The 21,639-nt window shown below is 38.4% G+C and overlaps 1 protein-coding gene and 2 long non-coding RNA genes across 3 annotated transcripts; 1 reads left to right on the top strand and 2 right to left on the bottom strand.

The window, feature by feature from the left end:
• The first annotated feature begins 1,324 nt into the window (after window positions 1-1,324).
• Window positions 1,325-4,436, top strand: LOC148213116 (uncharacterized). The gene is made up of 3 exons (XR_015791321.1): window positions 1,325-2,253; window positions 2,353-2,391; window positions 4,039-4,436. It is a non-coding gene; the product is annotated as an uncharacterized LOC148213116 (long non-coding RNA).
• Window positions 4,437-5,371: 935 nt separating this feature from the next.
• LOC148213115 (uncharacterized) lies at window positions 5,372-7,856 on the bottom strand. Its single transcript, XM_088123238.1, has 5 exons — window positions 7,782-7,856; window positions 7,343-7,697; window positions 7,085-7,238; window positions 6,960-6,994; window positions 5,372-5,750 (listed from the first exon to the last, which is right to left on the bottom strand). Exons 1-5 carry the CDS (start codon window positions 7,854-7,856, stop codon window positions 5,707-5,709), a joined length of 663 nt encoding a protein of 220 aa, XP_087979364.1. The 3' UTR covers window positions 5,372-5,706.
• Window positions 7,857-9,041: 1,185 nt separating this feature from the next.
• On the bottom strand, window positions 9,042-20,027 carry LOC111025680 (uncharacterized). The gene is made up of 5 exons (XR_015788475.1): window positions 19,853-20,027; window positions 18,959-19,203; window positions 10,269-11,093; window positions 9,676-10,050; window positions 9,042-9,551 (listed from the first exon to the last, which is right to left on the bottom strand). It is a non-coding gene; the product is annotated as an uncharacterized LOC111025680 (long non-coding RNA).
• Between the last annotated feature and the right edge of the window lie 1,612 nt (window positions 20,028-21,639).

The following is a 21,639-nucleotide window of genomic DNA, read 5'->3' as shown; positions in this document are numbered from 1 at the left end:
ACAATTGAGACGACCTCTCTTGTTCCAATCTTGAGAGACATCTCTTCGGCTTAAACTGCCTCCAGGAACTAATTCCCTTAAACGAAGAACAAACGTGATTAGTGGCTCCTGGATCTAATATCAAGGCAGACCATCATTCTCCACTAAAAATGTTTCCAAAACAAGTCAATCATATTTACCTTCATTGGCTTTCTTCTTATCGGCCATGTATTTTGGTCGATTGCGTTTCTGATGCTCGTCCATGTTGCATTTTCCTTTGTTTGCAACCTTGGCCTTGCCTTTTGATATGAACCTGAGCTACCTTTGTTATGCCTCATGGACCGATTACAAGATCGAGAGCTAGGAAACTTCAACAAGCTTTGCTACTTCGTGTCCAAGCGTTCTTGAACTCGACAAGAGAAAAAAAGGAAGATGTGCAAGAAGTTGGAACTATGCACTTCAATTTGGTGCAAGTTATGCATTTTTAAGTGTTTTTAAGGCAAGTCAAAATCCACTTGGTCAAGGTCAAAGTCAACTCCATCAAGACAAGTCAAAGTCAACTCATTCAATTCAAAAACCAAGTCAAACACTCACATCCCTCATTATGGACGAGATTGTACTTATTTTGGTTGGCTTTCCATGTTCTTAACCTTTTCATTTGCTTGTCTTTTCATTTCTTGTATGTTATGTCTTCTCATTTACAAGTCTTTTCATTTCTTGTAAGTTACAAGTTTTTTCATTTGCTTAAGACTTTTCATATGGCTTGCTAGGATGGCTATATATAGCCTTGAGATGTCTTGTTGTAAACACAATTTGAAGTTTAATGAAAAGTGAGTTTTCTCATTAGCTTGGTTGAGAGCTTTATCTCCCATTTCTTGTGCAATTTCTTGTGTCTTTAGAATTTGCACGGTGTTGATCATCTATCATAAGTGTTGCGCACCGCCATGGCGGCGTTGGGTGCAGAAGCTTAATGACACTCCTCTTACGAGATTAACCTAAGATCATCTATCACGAGTATAACGCCCCGCGTTCTCGAGTATGTTTATTTTTAAGATATCGTTAGTGCCTTTGGATTTTTCCCAAAGCTGATAATTTTAATTCTTGGATTTTATAATTTTGGAGTTCTAATTTTCCCTTTTTGGACTTTATTCTTGTGTTCTAATGTTAAAGTTAATCATTTTATTTTGGGATCATTGTGGGATTTACTTTAAGAAATAAAATGTGATTTTGGACTTCTTGTGATTGGGTCGGCATGTTATTTAGTTGGGCTCTTTTAAAATTTGAGAATTTAGGTTATTGATTTTAAAACATAAAAAAGGGGAATTTTAAAAGAAAAGAAAACAAAAGGGTAAAATAGGAAACCCTAGTGTTTATTTTTCCATCTCTTTCCCTTCCTCTTGCCCTAGCCCCATCTTCATCTTCTTCTCCCTCCATCAATCCCAGCCGCCAGCCCTGAACCGCCGGCCGTTGTAGCTCCGGCGACCCAACACACGAAACACACGACGGCGACGCGACAGCAGCAGCAACCAACGGCGATAGTACCCGACCACGATTTCAGCAACGGTGTAGTTCTGTTGCAGCTCGAGGTTCGACTTCCTCTAGCGCGATTTCGAGCATTCCGACGGCGACGAGCGGCGCGCTTTCTCGAGCAGGTCTGACGACCCGTTCTTCCCCCGACAAATATGGAGCATCGATGTTCAAGACCCACCGCAGCAAAACAGATCGCGTCGGCGTTCCTCGAGCTACAGCAGCATCGGTCTTCGGCGACGGTGTAGCCTCGACCAGGCGTGGTTTTCAGCGTCGCGCCCCTCATCCACACGATCTGTGGCGTCTTCAGGTAGACTCGAAGTTTTCGTCACCGAACCAGTCACCTAGAGTAGTAGCATCGATTTGGAGCGATTGTAACGGGTATCGCAGTGGTTTGTAGTGCTTTCCAGCTGCAGCAACGTCCCTGCCACCTAAAACGTGCACAGTAGCATCGGTAGCGCATCTCCGTTGTTGGATTTCGTGGACAGTGGCATTCCAGTAGTTTTTGGCACTTACGCACCCGTGTACGAAGCTGGATTATTGATACCCACTGGTGTTTGAAGCCAAATCCATGATACCTAACCCTTTCGGCATCCTTTCGACACTTGCCGACGCTCAAACGAAGGTTGATTTGAGTTACCCATTCCTTTTCGGCATAGGACCAGCAAGCCCGAGACTTTTCGAACTCAGTTTTGAAGTGCCAAGCTTATTCGACAACGACCCACTCCTAACCCAAGAGGTTTTATGGTGAGATAATCGGTAACAGATCATCTAAACTTAGTTTCTATGCAAACTAAGTGTTTCTAACATGAAATCTGATCAAGTTTGGTTTGCTTTTTGATTTAGGAACCCTTCGACGAGCTTAGTAGCGCTTTGGGACTTTGGGTAAGTAGCACGGGGGCGGGTGTGTGTGTTGATCTGTGTGTTGATAGAAGTTGTTCTTGCTGATTTTACATTATAAACATGTTTCTCTTATTATTTTAATTGTTGGACAGGTTTGTGAGGTCGATGCTGTTATTGTAACTTGCAGTTATTTTATATATTGGATATGTATATGACTGGTATTCATGTTTGTTGTCTGCAACTTTAGGAACTTACTGATATTGTATGGTTGGAAGTGATTAGGATTTGTTATGTTGTGAAAAGCATGTTATGTGAAGAATGTCAGAGTTGTTTGTTGAAGCTTTGTGTGCGCTATGCTGTGAGCAGGTTGGTTGTTGTCAAACTTTGTGTTTTTGAGATCCGTGATGCATTGAAATCATACTAGTGGTTGTGTTGTTGATGGGCTTTGTGGTGGTCGGTGTTATTAGGGAAGTAGTACTGAAATCCTGGTTGGAGGCTAGAAATGATATGTGGAGTTATGAAAGTTATGAAGTGAATGGGTGAGTGTCAGGGCCTCGGGTATAAATGGTCGAGGGCTGATACGTCACTAATTGGGTATCGAGGTCTCGGGTATAAATGGTCGGGGGTCGATACGCCAACATTGGATAAAGATGAGCGTCGAAGCCTCGGGTATAAATGGTCGAGGGTCGGTGCGAGGAGTCTTTTGGAAGGAAAACTAACAGGGCGAAAAAGACTGGCATGTCACTAGTTGGGTATCGAGGCTCCAGGTGCAAAGGTCGGGGATCGATACCCCAACTTGGTAGAGATGAGTGTCGAGGCTCCAGGTACAAAGGGTCGGGGGTCGGCACGGTGATTCTATTTTGTTGAATTAGTATTGGGTCTTGATGTGGTGGCAGTCAAGGACCAATACGTTGAGTAGTCGTCGATACCTTGGGGATAAATGTCAAGGGTCGATGCACAGTTCAAGACCTTGTGGATAAATGGCAAGGTCGAACGTCAAGCTTTTGTAGATGAGTGTCGGGCCTTGGGGATAAATGGCAAGGGTCTATACGATTCGAGGAGTTAGACTTGGAGGACTAACATAATGTGATGCACAGTTCAAGGCCTTGGGGATAAATGGCAAGGTCGAACGCCAAGCCTCGGTTGATGAGTGTCAGGCCTTGAGGATAAATGGCAAGGGTCGGGGCGAGGAGTCCTTTGGAAGGAAAACTATTGGGGCCTTGGGTAAAAATGGTCAAGGGCCAATAGTTAAAAAGACATCGAGGCCTCGGGTATAAATGGTCGATGGTCGATGCAGTAGTGTCGGGACTCTGGGTAAAAATGGTCAGGGGCCGACCCTACCAAACAAAGTAGCCTTGGAAAGCTTGATTAGCTGAGATGAACATAGAGGTGTTTGAGGTGTTAGGGAGTTATTTGAACGGTAGTTGATTGTATATGGGTGTGGTTAGCATCGAGTCTTATAGAGCATGTCTATGGTTGATTGTATAATGTAATTATAGAGCATGTCTATGGTTGATTGTATAATGTAATTATATAGCATGTCTATGGTTGATTGTATGATGTAATGATAGAGCATGAATGTGTATGTGTTCTTCATGGCTTTTGAGCATGATGTTTGTGTGTGATTGGTGAGGGCTACTTACGGAGTATATTTTATATACTCACCCCCCCTACAATTGTTGTTTTCAGGCGGAGAGTTTGTTGGCGACCATGGCGATGACGTGGAGGAGACATGACAAGAGAGGACCATAGGCTGCGTAGTTATCTTCGTTTAGCTTAGGTTTGATGATTTAGGCATTATTAGTTTAGCAATAGACTACTTGTCCTATTTGATTGTTGGGAATTTCCCACCTATTGTTTACCCTGACTCGGGACAGGTGTTTCATTTATTTTCTTCTAGTCGTTGAGTTCGTTTAGTTGGAATAATGGATTTGCCTTGTGGTGTTGTCCACGGAGGACGCTTGGCTGAAAATTTATAGAGTTGATGTATTATTTTTGTGTTAATTTTGACGTATTGAACAGAGTTGGAGCTTTATTTTATATAAATATTTCACAGGGAGTTGTTTATCTCGGGTTTAGAGATAATATTTGACAGGGGGTTTAATTAACGTTACCTAGAATAGTGTAAAATATTTTGGGGCGTTACAACGAGTATAGTGTTTCAGCTCGATTTCCATTGTTTATAGTTCTTGCTGTTAAGTTTATCCGTGTCTAAGAGTGCAATTATAGAAGTACCCATGCTGAACAAAAAAAAAAACTTATATTAGTTTAATGCATTATCCTTTAAACACAATCAAATTTTAGCAAAGTAATTAAGCACCTTAACAAAATTGTTTTGCAACAACGCTTCAGTTATTTAGAGCAATAATCGTAGTAGGGCAGACAATTACTTCTTCACTAAATTGAGACGTCAACTAAATTTACACCATAATAACTTTTATTCCTGTAATCTTTAGTCCTCATTTATTTGGTAAAAAAAAATGCTAACTAGCTTAACTACTCTCTGTAAGTGTGACCCACCATTTTCAGAATTCGCTCCAATAATCCTGCCATAGGGAAGGAAAATATTGGAGCAAAATCTAAGAAACCCTTATCCATTTTTGGAGTTTTCATTGGTATCGATTTCATACAATGGACCCTCCGTAGGGATGGTCGCTCCAGGACGACACGCAGGTCATGTATGAAATCTCACGGTGCAAACCAATGGTAGAGACCATAGGATGTGTTGTCACACGTCTTTTTTCCACTTACTATGAACACTATCTCCATTCACCTCGATATTGAACCATGAAACACCTTTCGGAGGGAGGCCACGTCCTGGACGACACGAGGTCGAGCATGAAACTCACACTGTGAACATTAGGGATAAACGAGAGAGAAAACATATGTTATATATACCTCGTATGTCAAAAATTGTAACGCCCCAGGATCTTATATATCGTCCTAGGCAACGCTAAAGTTCACCTGGCTAACCTTAACTCTAAACACGAGATAAGCAACCTTCTTGGAAAAATAATTTAAATGAAATAAAGTTTCGACTCCCATACGTTCTATCAGAAATATAACTGTCATAAAATGTCAGGACTCGCCCTCCGTGGGCAATTTAAAAACCAAGGGAAAAACATTTCATATCCGCCTCAGTTGCAAAAATTCTTAATAAATGAAACAACTGTACACGTCAACCTCAACGGCAACAGTGACGTGTTTTCTAGCAACATCCATAACAATTAAAGTAGTTTCAATGAATACAAAGTTTCTCCTCAGTTCGCACCTAGCTATAACATAAATCTCAATGCTACTCGTACCCAATGACCCTTCCCTCTATCCTCACTAACTAGGCTAGTGATCTCTCCTCGGTCAAGCCCTCTCCACGTCATCACTGCGGTCGGCCCTGTTCACACCTGAAAACATATAAGGGTAAAAAGGGGGGGGGGGGTGAGTACGTAAGGTACTCCGTAAGCAGCACTTCCTAACTAGCACAAAAATCATGCTCACAGTCACGGCATATAGAATAAAACGATAGCAAGGCAATTAAATAGGCAGCGAGAAATAATGAACAATAACTTGACAATTACATAACACAACCATGCGTCGGAACTACCAAAACTACAACCCATGTTTCACTAACCCTTGTCTCGTAGTACTAAACCTTCCTCTACACCCCCCTGTGTTACTTCCCGCTTAACTTCTCGAGACATGACGGCTTTTGACTTTTATTCCCAAGTTACCGCGCCCCCTCCTTTTACAGTACTTGATGTTCGACCTTGCTATTTATTCCCAAGGCCTAGCACCACTACTTCGCAAGCTCCACTCTACTTTAATCCCTCAAGCCTAACTCCTCGAGTCGTATTGACCCTTGACATTTATCCCCAAGGCCTCAATACTCCTCTCCAGAAACTTGACGTTCGGCCTTGCCATTTATTCCCAAGGCCTGAACTGTGCACCGGTCCTTGCCGTTTATCCCCAAGGTACCGATGACTTCCCAGCGTATTGGTCCTTGACATTTATTCCCAAGACCCCAATACTTGTTTACAGAATTTGACCTTTGGCCTTGTCATTTATTCCCAAGGCCACTACTCAACGCTTTGAACCTCCAAACGATTCATAAACATTTTCAGGTCAGAACACCCATAGCTAACGGACCATCAACCCGTCCCTTTACCCTTCACCCTTCACCACTTCGCTAACCCTCCCATGACCACCTGCAGGTAAATTTCCCACATTCTAAATCTCTGCACCGTTTACAAGCATACTTATCCTCGAAATAAACAAAATACATCCAACAGCTCGCAACCAGGACAATATAAACTAAATTATCAGTTTGACAACGCGAGCATTTCATTTACATCACAGTTGCAAAACGTCATGAGCCAGTTACTTCTAGCTACCACTATTCAGAACCTACTAGTCACCTACAACAATAAGAACAGAAGACATGTCTCCTCAAAGGTGTTCAATATTAGAAAAACGGCAACAAGATCGCTAGAAATTCACAAATCAAATCTAACAATCCCTACATGCTCAATTACATTATTTTAACAAAAAAACAGCATCAAAATCATTCCGTCAACGCTAATTAACGCACACACTCGCCCCCTGGTGCTACTTACACAACCACGTCTTTAAGTTTGCGTCGGCCTCACACCTAAGCATAAAAACAGAAAAATACAACAATTTAAATGTACCGTTCAGCCTTCAAAAAACAACTTTAAGAGGGTTCAAAGGGGCTCATTACCGCAAAACGACTTCGTATAGGTGTGGGTAGCGTAAATCGGGTTTCAACGAATGTAGATAATCGCCGAACACCACTAATACGCTGCTGTCCACGTTTTTGCAGCAGCGAAAAGCGTCCAATACGATCTCCAATGGCTTCGTTTCAATGTCCGTTGCTACAAAACAACCTCGCTTAGGTGTGGGTATTCTAAATCGATTTCGTTTGGGTGTGGGTACTCCAAATCTAACTTCGAACAAAGGTGGGTCAAAGAAAAGTTACCGGGTTTCATGGATCTAAGTTGTTCGAGGTCGTTAGGCTTGTTGAATCGGAGCAAGGACGCCGCGAACACAACCCCGCGTGTATCGATGCCGCCTGCAGCTACCCGAACGTCACGCGCCGCCGCTAATCGTCGCACACCGCCGCTGCCCGCCGCACGTCGCCGCCACCCGTCATGCGCTGCTGCTGTTCGACGCCGCACCTGCTGCCGCCGCCGCTGCTGCTGCTGTGTCCGCCGGAGATGGCTGCCGTCGGTACTGCTGTGTCGGAGAGGGAGAGTCCGAGTGGAGGGGGGGTGGCCGACGACTTCAACAAGAGAGGGAAAGGGGAAAAGGAGAAGAGGAATGAGAACAAGTGGCTAGGGTTTCCTTTTTTTTTTTTGTTTCAAACTTTTAACTCCTTTGGGCTTGGGTTCTTTTCCTTTTGTTTAAGGCCCACTTACCGAACCCTTCCTTGTTAAAACAAGCCAATAATAGAGTTTCGTAATTGGCCCAATGATCCAAAACAAGTGTCGCATAATGGAAATCCATACTAAATGTAACTTGATAAATAACTACACGCTACTAACTCACCACTAAAACTGTAACAATACACACTAGTCGAGATGTCACACTTAAATTAAATAAGATCACTGATGAATCAATTAAAAATAACAATGAAATAAATCAATAAATCAATAAATAAAATCCATTTTGTTATAAAATTTTCCCGAACTCGGGGCAAGTTAACCTGAGTAACGCGGGGCGTTACAAAAATATACGCAGTATATTATATATTCTCCACTGTTCCCACTTACTATTCTAAGACTATGGTATATTACTTAGCTAAATCCCGGCTTAAGCGAAATTAACTAAGTGAATTTTTAGTTAGCCCAATATAACTATTTATGTTTATAGTTTACATTAATGTTTTTATTTATTAAACGTTTTAAAAATTGATGACATTATTGCATGCATATAAAATATTGACTAATTCAACCCTCAGGCCGGTTTCCATGTAGAGGTGTTCCCTTCGGTCAGCTTATGTACGTCAACCAAGACAGAACCTTACTTAGAGAAAGTTCCGTTATAGAAAATATTTTATATTTAGTATTTTATTATTTCATTTTAAACCTAGGTAGAAAAAAAAAACTACCCACTAATCATATCATAATATATAACCTAAGGTCTAATTAATTTTAAACCCCTTTAAATTAATGAACTTAGACCCTATGTTTGCAAGATTGTTTTTTAATACTATTAAATGTTATACTAATTACGAAAATATGTCACTTCCCAAACTATTTCCAAAAATAATGTTTTGGAAATAACAAGTGTGAAATGGCAAAGACTGTGAGACGACCAGCTAACGACACTTTCAAAGTCCACGTTAACTTTTTTTGTAAATAACGCTAGAGACGACCAAGTTCGTTTTTAAACATCGTGGACCACCACGCTGTTTTTTTTTTTTTAATTACATAGCTTGGTAAGAGACGACCAAGTTTCATTTTATTTTTATTTTTTACTAACTGGTCGTTAGCGACCAGCATTATTGTTTTATTATTTTTTTTTGCTTCATAATTTATTTAATATATTTATTTTATAGTTTCATTTAAAATTATTTAATATTTCAAGATTTAATTTTGTTAATACCATACTTTGAAAATAATATTCTTAATTTATCAATATTAGAGAATTATAGTGAATTTATCAATAGGAGATTATAAAATAATATTAAGAGAGGAATAAAATATTAATTAATATCTAAAAGGTAGAGCTGAATAACAAAAATTAAGCATTATAGTCTATCAATCTATCTAATGTGTCCCACATAGGGGAGATCGTCGATAACGATGTGGCTGTCGACGACGAGCTCTCGGTGCCTCTGGTGTTTGTTGATCCTCGTCAGTGTTGATGTATTGTTCATACTCTCCACGCCCACTTCCATGACCCTTATAATCATAGTGTGTGAACTTGACTCGAACCAGGAGTCGGTATCATAACCATAGGTGTGGATGGGCCGACATCATCCTATGTCTGTGTGAAAGGTGGAGCGTCATCAACATTATGATACATAACTTCAGGTTCAGGAATGTCAGGCTCGTTTGGAACATCCTGCTCTATTTGACGACGTCCTCTACGCTTGGGACCGTGAGTAGGTGTAGGTACTCTATACAACTGATGAAGCCTTTGAAGATATCTCCCACCAGTGGTACACAAGCTATTAATATCTTCTGACAATGAGAGGATACTAATTTGTTCAAAACATGCCGCATGCGTAGAAACGGAATTAAAATAAATATATATTTAAATTCAAATAGTTTGTAAAGTCAAATTGAAAAACATTGAAAAACATACAATAGCACCAAACACTGCTCCTTCTTGAGTGATATAACATCTAGTAATTGACAAATATCAACTCATGTATCCGAGATCGCAATCACCATCATCGTCCACCGGATGGCAATATATCTCATGCGCCACCTAGCCACAAAAGGTGTTGTATGGTCCTGCCATCTCTGGTGTCGAAGGTCTACATCATGTATCTTCGAGTCCAAATTAGGAACATATGGAATTGATCGTTTCATCCTGAACTGCCGAGCAACTATATATGGATGATGCCATTCAACAACATGAAAAAATGAGTGGACTTACTCTGCACCATATCTCATGTCCGTTGCTGCAGTAATCTGGTAAGGATGCAAATTCCTTATTATATGATTCTCCAATCATCTGAAATATTTAGGAAAAAATATCATGTCAAAAGTCAATCAAGTTATATTTATAATTTTAAATATTTAAACAAGTACTGATCATGTATCTGTACTGAACCAATACATGTGTCGATAATTCTGTGACACAAAATTGATCTCTCCACCTACAATAATACTCTAAGTTTGTAAAGTAAAGAAATAATGTTATGACACAATGAAATAGTTAGATAGGCATACCGTGCAGCTAATGGTCGTCCCACGAGCTCATGTTCCACGATGTGGCGACGAGCTGGAGCCATGTTTGGGAACTGATCCCAAGCCCATACTTGAAGGAGTATGATCGGACCAATAATGTCTCGTGAATCAGATCGACATGCCTTGCATAAATGTCTATATACAACCATGCCAAGCATGCTCCTCCGCAACTGAATCATCAAACAATCTCAAAATCAGCCAACAATGGAAGGAACATCAAGTGGACCAAGTTATTAGACTTATCGGCAAATAAGCTACCACCGATAAGTTGAAAAATGTAAGCACGAGCATATATAATAATGGTGTCCTCGTTGGAATTGTCATCTAAGTTGCGTAACTCTGAAACCAACCATGGTAAACTAAGTCTAGATCCTCTAATATGGGAGTCGTCTGGAATCACACCAAGAAATAATTGACAGGTGGCTTTCCAATTCTAATGTACTGGCCTGTTACTGGCTCACCATCTATCGGTAACTCGAGTTGCACTGCTACATTATCGAGAGTTATCGTGCATTCACCCTCAGGCATGTGAAAAGTGTGAGTCTCCAGCCTCCATCGCTCCACAAGCGCAGTGCTCAAGTGCCACTCTAATTGAATAAATCCAACTTTGGCAAATCCATAAAAACCGGAAGCACGAAGTGCTGGTTTAATCAAATGATGTAATGGAATGGTGGGATCAAATACTGTATCTCTACGCTTGAAGTGCAACTCCTCGTTACACTGACCTTCCCAAACTAGTTCTGATCGATGGCGCGCTTGACAATACAACACTGATTGATCTATCGGATTTGGATTTAGCTCCATAATCTATTACCATAAATTATGTGATGAGGTACAATAAGAATCATGATATAAAATCACTGAAAATTTAAATCATAATGTAATCATTAAATATTTAAATAAATAATGTCAGCATTGAAAATTTGAACAAAAATAAATCATAATGTCATCATTCAAAATTAAACAAAAAGGTAAAATATTATAATGACAAAAAGAAATCATAAGTACATGCTACTATAACGGTGCTTCCCTATTTCTTGAAGGACAGCTATTCTTCGATTGTGACCAAGTTGGTTACATAACTTGTATCTTTGTTGGATACTAGTTTCTCTCTAATCCATCTCATTATGAATATGTCAACTTGTTCGTCTACCAAGCTGTCTCAATAATTATGGATCAGGATTTAGGATAGCCATATTTCGATGGGCAATCCAGTAATCTTCATGTGGAACTGGTTCTAATTGATGAGCGTAGCATGCAACATACTTTGTAAGTTTGTAAAAATAATTTACATAATCTTCGTAGTTTATGTTTATATGGGAGCAAACTGACATGAAATAAGAGCATCAGATGTTAAATGATTGCCATTTGTTGCATGTACATGAACGTTCAATCGCATTGAATCTCACTATTTGTGTTTTTCCTCCTTTTGAATTATAGTAGTTAATTCCGGTATTCACATAAAACACACCAACAACTCTATCATAATTCACTACCGTGTGTTTTGCTAGATCTCATCGCCCATTTAAGAAGTTTATCATAAAGATTCATGTTTGAATATATATCATCATAAGCATAGTCATTTAAGAAGAATGTTGAAAGTATTAACAATGAACTACATATTACCTTGTATACTTTTCATTTCTCGCTAAATCATTTCTTGCTTTTTCCCTTCTCTTCTCAAAGTACTTAACACATTTGTAAAATGTAAGGTCCGCCAATGCAGTGATAGGTAATATACGAGCTCCCTCGCTCAGTGAGCTATTTATTGCCACTAAGTAGACAGGCAGACTAGGCCACTAGCAGTTGATGAGTTTAGAGCGATGAAAGAGCATTTTCGGAAGAAGGCTAACGGGCTGAAACTTACGATTCGAAGACAAAGTCAGAGAGTATTGGACATCTCGCAGGGTATTGCCACCACGCTGCAGAACGGGAAGCAGGCGGGCGATAGGCTTAGATCAGATGCAAGCAAGCTCTGTGAAGGAAGTGGAAAGCTCTTTTCTTACTTTGATTTGCAGGGGAGCGGGTATGAGGTAGGCCTTCCTGTATCGTTGGTAGGCACAAGGGTAGGTTGAAAGATTGGTAGTCATCCACTCATATCTATACCCACGATCATGTGATTGGGTCCACTTCAACACACTTGTTGTACTTTCGAACTTCGGATTGAAAACCAGCACGATATACCACATTTTTCAACTTATTACTCGTCTTTTTTATTGAAGTTGCTCATAACATGTAATAAGCAAAATCTGTGATAAGATTTAGGTCCTGTCGAACCATTATATGGATTATTAACGTCTAATATAATACCTAGTAACGGTCAGATATCAAACATGTTTCTTCATGCGTAACAATCTTTCGTAGGTTTTTTAAAACCAGCCCCAAGTATCTCGACTCTCCTTGTAAAGATGGCAAAAGTAAATGACAGCAAATGTCCATTAGAATCAACTGATGTTGCAATGAAAAGTTTCCCTCTACACTTTCCATAAAGGTGACTTCATCAATTTGAAATACGGGGTGAAGCGTTTTAAAAGCTGCAATACAAGGACCGAATGCCCAAAAGACGGAATGAAGAATGACATAACCTAGTGTCCCGTAATAGTCATTCTTGGATTAGTGTGTTTCACCATGTACATCCACTTCGATAAACGCTAGTATGACTCATCCGAATCACCAAATACTCGAGCCAGTGCCTTTGTTTTTTCATCTCAAACATTTATGTAAGGAACATGATATCAAAACTTTTATTTTATGAACCTTGAAGTGTCACTATTTTTATAGAATAATTATCTCTCACCACATCATAAATTTCAATACTAATCATATTTGAATCCAATTGAGCATGACTTTGATTGAGTTCAGAGTAAACACAAGAATGTTGATCTTCGTACTTCGTGATTTTCCAAAGGTTCAACATTTGTTTACGATCGCATGGAGTTGCCACTTGCATCCATCTTCCCACTTCTAGCATCTAATTACCCACTTCAATGGTGCCGACTCCACAACATCATATGGGTGGTGACTTTTAATTGAAAATTGTATCACAATATGTTGCATTATTTGTTTATCTTTGCATCTGAACCCCTTGTACAACAGATCATTTTCCACAGCGACGGGTTCAACGATCAGATCATGTTCTCTAATACTATTAATGATGTCCATTACCAAGCCGTTGAACATGTCTAAACGGATATTATGTTCAGGACCCTCGAAATCCAACTTATCAAACTCATCATATGTTGCAATTCTCAATTCTACAATACTATTTTCAGCATGTAAGTCTATATCCTCGTTTACATCATCACTTTGAAGAACGTTTGGTTCACGCTCAGGGTCAAGGCATTGGCTCTCGTTGAGACATTGGCTAGATGTGTCCTTAACTATGTTTCTAACACACACAAATAATTCCACCATCTATGGGGAGAAAACTACAATTGAGAACATCAACTCCAATGCATAGTGATTCAAAACAGGAATAGGAATGTACTTATTTGATCTTGAAGGTGTAAATGTGTGATGCAAATCCAACCACGGATCCATTGACTGTACCCGGGGGACCAATTACAAGAAGCAAAGCAAAGAAGATTCAAGAGGTTTTCATAATACATCTTCAAAGGCTAGCTAATGCACACAAATGCACATGAAGAATTTGAAGAACGTGATGAAGAGTATATTGAAGAAGGTAACTTCATATCCTTGATAACAAGAAGGGTACTTAGTGTACAAATCAAGGAAGAGAAAGTTGAAGATCAAAGGGAAAACTTGTTTCACACAAGATGCTTAATTGAAGGAAATCCGTGTAGCTTGGTGATTGATAGTGGAAGTTGCACAAATGTGGTAAGTAGTTTTCTTGTTAAGAGACTTCAACTTGCTACACGTCCACATCCAAAACCATACAAACTTCAATGGTTGACAAACAAAGGAGAACTAAAGGTAAACTCCCAAGCTCTTATTCCTTTTACATTGGGAAGATACAAAGATGAAGTCCTTTGTGATGTTGTCCCTATGAATGCGGGGGATATACTATTGGGCCGACCATGGCAATATGATAGAGAGGTCACATATGATGGGCTGTTGAACAAGTATAGTTTTACTTTGAAAGGAAAGAAATTTACTTTACTTCCGTTGTCTCCATTTGAAGTACATTGTGACCACTTGAAATTAGAGAAGAAAAGAAAAGAATTTGAAGAAAAAGAGAGGAGAGAAGAGAGCATAAGTGAGACTAGTGAAAAAAAAGAGAAGAGTGAAAGGCAAAATGAGAGTAAAAATCAAGAAGAAAAAAAAGATGAGTTGAAAAGAAAGAATGTGAGTTTGATTGTAAGAAAGAGTGCATTGAGAAATGTGTTGTTAACCCAAGAGCCACATTTTGTGCTTATGTGCAAAGGTATGTGTTTAGCAATTGAAACAAAATCTCATGATGTTTTGCCAAGTGCATTTAAGTCTCTTTTGCAGGAATTTAATGACATGTTTCCCCATGAAGATGCACCTACGGGTTTACCTCCTCTTAGAGGGATTGAACATCAAATTGACTTTATACCAGGTGCAACTCTCCCAAACATGGCTGCCTATAGGACCAATCCCACCGAAACCAAGGAGATTCAAAGGCAAGTGGAAGAACTTATGGAGAAAGGTTATGTTAGAGAAAGTATGAGTCCTTGCTCGGTTCCGGTAATTTTGGTACACAAGAAAGATGGCACATGGAGGATGTGTGTTGATTGTTGAGCCATCAATAAAATCACGGTAAAGTATCGACATCCTATTCCTAGATTGGATGACATGTTAGATGAATTACATGGTGCTAATCTGTTTTAAAAAATAGATCTTAAAAGTGGTTACCATCAAATTCGAATGCATGTGGGAGATGAGTGGAAAACAGCTTTCAAAACAAAGTTTGGGTTGTATGAATGGATTGTTATGCCATTTGGCCTTACTAATGCACCAAGTACTTTTATGAGGCTAATGAATCATGTTTTGAGAGAATACATTGGAAAATTTGTTGTTGTATACTTTGATGATATTCTTGTTTACTCAAAAAGCTTGAATGATCATATTTTGCATGTCAAGACAATTTTACTAAAACTTAGAGAAGAAAAGCTTTATGCCAACTTCAAAAAGTGTAGTTTTTGTCAAGACCAAGTCAACTTCTTAGGGTTCATTGTTGGAAAGGATGGGGTGAAAGTTGATGAGGAAAAGGTAAAGGCTATTCGAGAGTGGCCAACACCCACCAATGCAACCGAGGTAAGGTCTTTTCATGGGTTGGCTAGTTTTTATAGGAGGTTTATTAAAGATTTTAGTAGCATAGCCTCACCATTAAATGAACTTGTTAAGAAGCATGCTAAATTTGAGTGGAAAGAAAAGCAAGAAAATGCATTCAATGAATTGAAAGATAAATTGAGCAATGCACCTTGTCTTGTTTTGCCTGACTTTGACAAATCTTTTGAGATTGAATGTGATGCAAGTGGGATAGGTATAGGAGCTGTTTTGATGCAAGAAAAAAGGCCGATCATGTTCTTTAGTGAGAAGCTAAATGGAGCACAGCTTAACTACCCAACTTATGACAAGGAACTCCATGCACTTGTGAGGGCTTTACAAGTTTGGCAACACTACTTATGGCCAAAAGAGTTTGTTATCCATACCGATCATGAAAGTTTGAAGCACCTCAAAAGCCAAACAAAGTTAAATCGGAGGCATGCTAAATGGGTGGAGTTCATCGAGACATTTCCTTATGTCATTCATTACAAAAAAGGTAAGGACAATGTAGTGGTCGATGCATTATCAAGGAGGTATGCTCTATTTTCTTCACTTAGTGCAAAAATTCTTCGTTTTAAGCATATGATTGAGTTGTACAAAGTTGAGAAATCGGAATTTTATGATGTGTATGAGCAATGTTTGGAAGGGAAAAATATACATGATTATCTTGTGTTTGACGGTATGCTTTTTAGGAAAGGTAAGCTTTGTATTCCTAAGTGTTCCATTCGGGAGTTGCTTGTAAAGGAGGCTCATGGGGGAGGACTTATGAGACATTTTGGAGAATTTAAAACATATAGCATGTTGTGTGAACACTTTTATTGGTTACAAATGAGGAAAGATGTGAACAAAGTGTGCAAGCAATGTTTCAAATGTAAGGAGGCTAAGTCTAAGACTCAACCACATGGTCTTTACACACCTTTAGAAGTTTCTAGTGAACCGTGGGTTGACATTAGCATGGATTTCGTTTTGGGGTTACCAAAAACTAGAAGACATCATGATAGCATTTTTGTGGTGGTTGATAGGTTTAGTAAAATGGCACATTTCATTCCATGTAACAAAACAGATGATGCTACTAATATAGCTAATCTTTTCTTTAGAGAAGTGGTTAGACTACATGGCGTTCCTAAAACCATTGTTAGTGATCGAGATGCTAAGTTTTTAAGTCATTTTTGGAAAGTTTTATGGGGCAAATTGGGTACCAAGCTTTTGTTTTCTACAACTTGTCACCCACGAACCGATGGTAAAACTGAGGTGGTTAATAGAACATTAGGGGCCCTGCTTAGGTCACTCATTTCTAAAAATCTTAAGTATTGGGAAGAGACTCTACCTTTTGTGGAGTTTGCATATAATAGAGCTGTACATAGCACCACCCATTGTTCACCATTTGAGGTTGTTATGGCTTTAATCCTCTAACTCCTTTAGATTTAACACCTTTGCCACCTAATATGTTTACAAGTGATGCAGCTTTGTCTAAAGCCGAATACATCAAAACGTTACACAAAGAGATCAAGGAATGGATTGAGAACAAGAATCGAAAGCTAGTAAGTCGCAAGAACCAAGGGAGAAAGAAAGTTATTTTTAACCCAGGTGATTGGGTTTGGGTTCATCTACGAAAGGAACGGTTTCATGATCAGAGGAAGTCAAAACTTCAACCAAGAGGAGATGGTCCTTTTCAAGTGCTTGAACGGATCAATGACAATGCGTACAAATTGGATCTTCGAGGTGAGTATAATGTAAGTTCTACTTTTAATGTGGCTGATTTGACTCCTTTTGATGTAGGAAATGAAGACCTTGATTTGGGGACAAATCCTTTTAAAGAAAGGGGGGATGATGCAAATCCAACCACGAATCCATTGACTGTACCCGGGGGACCAATTACAAGAAGCAAAGCAAAGAAGATTCAAGAGGTTTTCATAATACATCTTCAAAGGCTAGCTAATGCACACGAGGAGACAAAGATTTCTGAGGCAAAAATTCTTTACAATGTTAATTTAATGAGTCAAGAAGAGAATGGAGCAAAGATGGCATGGGAAAAGTTGTCTATTTTGAGAGATGGCACGGAGGACAAAAAAAGTGTGCAGATTGGTGAACAGGTGCCTTTGCAGATTGCACCTCTTGGGAGTTTGTGATGTCAAAGCTTGTCAAATCTCATCCAAACGTAAAGCGCCTCCTACATGTGATTTCCAAGACAATTTAAAGCAATTTTACGTTTTTGGATTCACATTTAGTTGTCTAGTTTGATGTGCAATCATGTTTTAATTTGCATGTCTTATTTTCTACAATTTGCATTAAATAGGATTTGAAAGACTTTTGGTGTTCCTCATGTTGAACGACCCTTTGGCCTATTTAAAGGCTTGTAATCACCTTGTTTTGGAAGATTAAAACATATTGAAATTCAAGAACTTTTGTTCCTTAACACTTTTGGTGTTGCTTCTTTCAAATCTTGCTTTAGGTTTGATGTTAAACCGATTCATTGGATTAGTCTCGATCAAGCTAATTCTGGAGTGAGTCGTCTTAGGATCTAGGAGTGACCATCGTAGATTCTAAGTCCGATCTAAGAGTGATTCATCTTCTAACCTTACTCTTGGTTGGAATCATTCGGTAAGTTAGTCGTTTTTGTGAATGTTTGCAAGGATCCTAGAAGGACCTCTAGCTTTGTAAACCCGAGCAACCTTGGCGCTTATCAATGTGGGGTGTCTATAAAGTATTTCAAATTCACTGCCACTCACATATATGTTCAATGATAATCCAACCATTTCAACAAAATGTCCAAAATCAATACCACTACTAACAATGAAACCTCCACATGGCGATCGATTATATTCAACTCCATTCACACCTTCCACCATACAACCGTTCATATACAAAACAATTTCCAAATATTTAATTGCCAAATTCTATCCTAGAACATAACAAACAAAAGTTAAATTTGGTAACCAAATCTAATTACGCAAATTAATAAAAGATAAATTAAAAAGTTTTAGTTAGCTAACTAATTAATAATAATTAACCAATTAATCACATTACTTAAAATTATCTAAATCTAACTTTGTTAAATTATGTATACACTATCTAATTCATGTATCAATATAATATAATAAAAAGATAAAAAGAACAAAATAAACAATAAAAAACATAAAACCCGTCTAAAAAAACTGAAAATCATACCATAAACATAAAACGACAAAATCATTCTAATATACATATACTAAAAAACAAAACTAATCATGATATGAATAAAAACAAACATGAATAATAAATAAATACATAAGAGAAAAAACTAACGTTTTCTATGACAAGTGGTTCCAAATTGGAATTGATGCATGTGGTCCCTATAATCATGTTGTAAAACTAAATTATTGCAAAAAAAAAAAAAACAAACAAAAACAAAATAACAAAATAAAAGAAGAATATTTAATTACCAAAGAGGCAGCGGCAGCTACAGGGAGGTTATCGGCAGCGGCGGCTGGACGGAGCGGTGATCGCCGGCGGTTTGCGGGAGAGAAAACTTGGAGTGAATGGTGGTGGGGCTATTCGATTAAGGGTTTTAAAACAAAAACCCAAACCATATCGTCTCTCGAAGAGATGACCAAGGCGCCAACTGATGCCCATGCAGAATTGGTCGTCTCTTCAAGAGACAACCAAGTGGGATTTCGAAAAACCTTGCCTAACAAGAGACGACATGCTGTGTAATTAAAAAAACAAAAGAAAACAGCGTGGCGGTCCATGCTTTTAAAAAACGGACTTTGTCGTCTATTCAAGAGACAACCAAGCATTATTTTAAAATAAAAATAAAATTAATGTGGCGCTTAGTATTTGCCACTTCACAGGTCGACCTGCTATTTCCATTTTTTGAAATAGTTTGGGAATTGGCATATTTTCGTATTACTTTAACATTATTAAAATAAATAAATAATTCCTAGGTTTGCCTACAATTCTTTATTATAGATTTCAATTTCTATGTACCAAAATTCATTAACTCTTATAAAATTATGAAACTAAACCTATAATCATGCATTGACGACGTAAATTAATATAACAATTATATTAACTTAAAGTATCGTCATGTTCAATGCAATTTTATTTTCATCTAATTAATACAACACTTATATTAATCAGTTATGAAAGAAAACATGCTATCATACCTTATAACTATTATATCCATGTAATGTATAATCTGATGGAAAAAATACATACAAGCGCAGCGGAAGTGAGCAAGAATCGAAATAACAATCTAGATGCATAATACAACCTAGGATTAAACATGTATGGTCATACATTATAATGCTTAGAGATAAGTAGAGAAAAATACAAACCTTTGTAGCTTTTCAAAAATCTTCAAATAGCTCCAATGAAGGACCACCAAGAGATCTTCCTAGCTATTCTCAAGGCTTGGAATAGAGTGGTGGGACTCTTTTTAGAGAAGGAAAAAATTAGAGAAAAGTGGAGCTAAAAGGAGTTATGTAAGTTTTTTGAAAGCACATCAAATGGCCAAAGGTTCCAAGAGTTTTTGATGTTTGAACAAAAGCCTTCTTAAATAGGCAAATTACATGCAACTCTTGCATGTCAAAGTTCATCAAAAGCTTACAACACATATTCCACTCATGCATGACATGACTAAGTGTCAAAATGCATGTCTAAGTTCACCAAAAGCTTACAACACACATTCCACTCATGCATGGAATGGCTAAGTGTCAAAATGCATGTCTAAGTTCACCAAAAGCTTACAACACACATTTCACTCATGCATGGCATGGCTAAGTGTCAAAATGCATGTTTAAGTTCACAAAAAACTTACAACACACATTCCACTTATGCATGCATGGCTAAGTGTCAGAAAGTGGATTTTTGAGATTATTTAAATGTTCCACTCAACAAGTTAGTGGAATTTTCCACCAACTTGGTTAAAAACATTATTTTAATCTACTTTATTCAACCTTTGACTTTCTCTGGTCAAAGTCAACTATTTGACTTTTTCCAAAATCCGATGTTTGATGAAATTCATGCCTCCGATTATGAATCCGCATTCATAATTTTAATATTTAAATCCTATTTAAATATTTTGTCCAAATTTCTCAAATTGATATCATATATCAATTACTTAATCATATCTCATATGATTAACCTAATTCGTACGATTTGAATTATTCCTTCAAATTATTCCAAGTTTATTCCTATATGAGCTAGCCAGGGGACCTTATGGACCTACAGATCATGAGCTCCAACGATCTGAGATTAACCGGTTAAACTCTTTAACCTAGTTAACCAACAATCGTTAACTACGCGGTCACTCCACTAAAGCCCGTAGCTGCACTCTCCTCACTGTAGATATATTATGTCCATTTGATATAACCATGATCGGTAAGTCGACCCTTCACAGGTTGTTCGTAATTACAGCTGGGTCAAAATACCGCTTTACCCCTGTAATTACCTCTTGTTCCTTAAGTCCCACTAATCCTCTGATGAACAATGATTTGTAGTCCAACTATCAAATCAAAAAATCCTCTCAAACCTTTTGATGAGGGTGGCGCCAATTGTTCAAGACCTGGATTCAGCCCTTAAGAGAACAACTTCTCTACTATCCCAAAATTGGGTAGAAGTGAATTCCTTCTTGCACCCTATGTAGCTATTTACCGGGTCTTACCCTTGAAATGGGAGGCTTATTGAGCCAGCGCTGTTGAGATGCTCTCACCCATGCAGATCTAAGGATAATCCCGAGTAAATAGAAGTTCATAGTTAGCTCAGGATTAAGATCGAGTTACCTAGGCCATCAAAGTTGAGATAGTCAGTTTCATACAGTAAACGGTGTTATAAAGTAAAAGTGACTATCTCATGGTCCGGTCTTATGCAAACTCTTTGCACGGGACACCCCCACTCGCATGTCTTCACATGAACGAATTAGGATCACATCGTTTGTACTAGCTACAAAGTGGGCCACATCCATAGTGTCCCCAGAATAAGGCGCCCAACCTTATTCCTATACTATAGACCATTTAGACTGTTAACTCAAACTTGATCCATATTTATGTCTCTTACATAGAATTTGAGTCTCAGGTAACAGTCTAGGATCCTTTATTTTATTGAATTTAGATATAGTAAGAAC

This window comes from Momordica charantia (assembly GCF_013281855.1).
Source record: "Momordica charantia cultivar OHB3-1 chromosome 1 unlocalized genomic scaffold, Mcharantia_2.0 BLBB01000001.1, whole genome shotgun sequence".
Taxonomy (NCBI): domain Eukaryota; kingdom Viridiplantae; phylum Streptophyta; class Magnoliopsida; order Cucurbitales; family Cucurbitaceae; genus Momordica; species Momordica charantia.
The sequence above is the reverse complement of the archived record's forward strand: the minus strand, read 5'-3'. Positions and strand labels throughout refer to the sequence as shown.

Bases quoted from the DNA above. Each gene is read 5' to 3' on its own strand.
- LOC148213115 (XM_088123238.1), bottom strand. From the start codon at position 7,856: ATGCGACACTTGTTTTGGATCATTGGGCCAATTACGAAACTCTATTAT. The intron at 6,995-7,084 runs GTAATGAGCCCC...TTTTATGCTTAG, and splicing joins CTATACGAAGTCGTTTTGCG to GTGTGAGGCCGACGCAAACT. The intron at 5,751-6,959 runs GTAAGTAGCACC...ATATGTTTTCAG, and splicing joins AAACTTAAAGACGTGGTTGT to GTGTGAACAGGGCCGACCGC.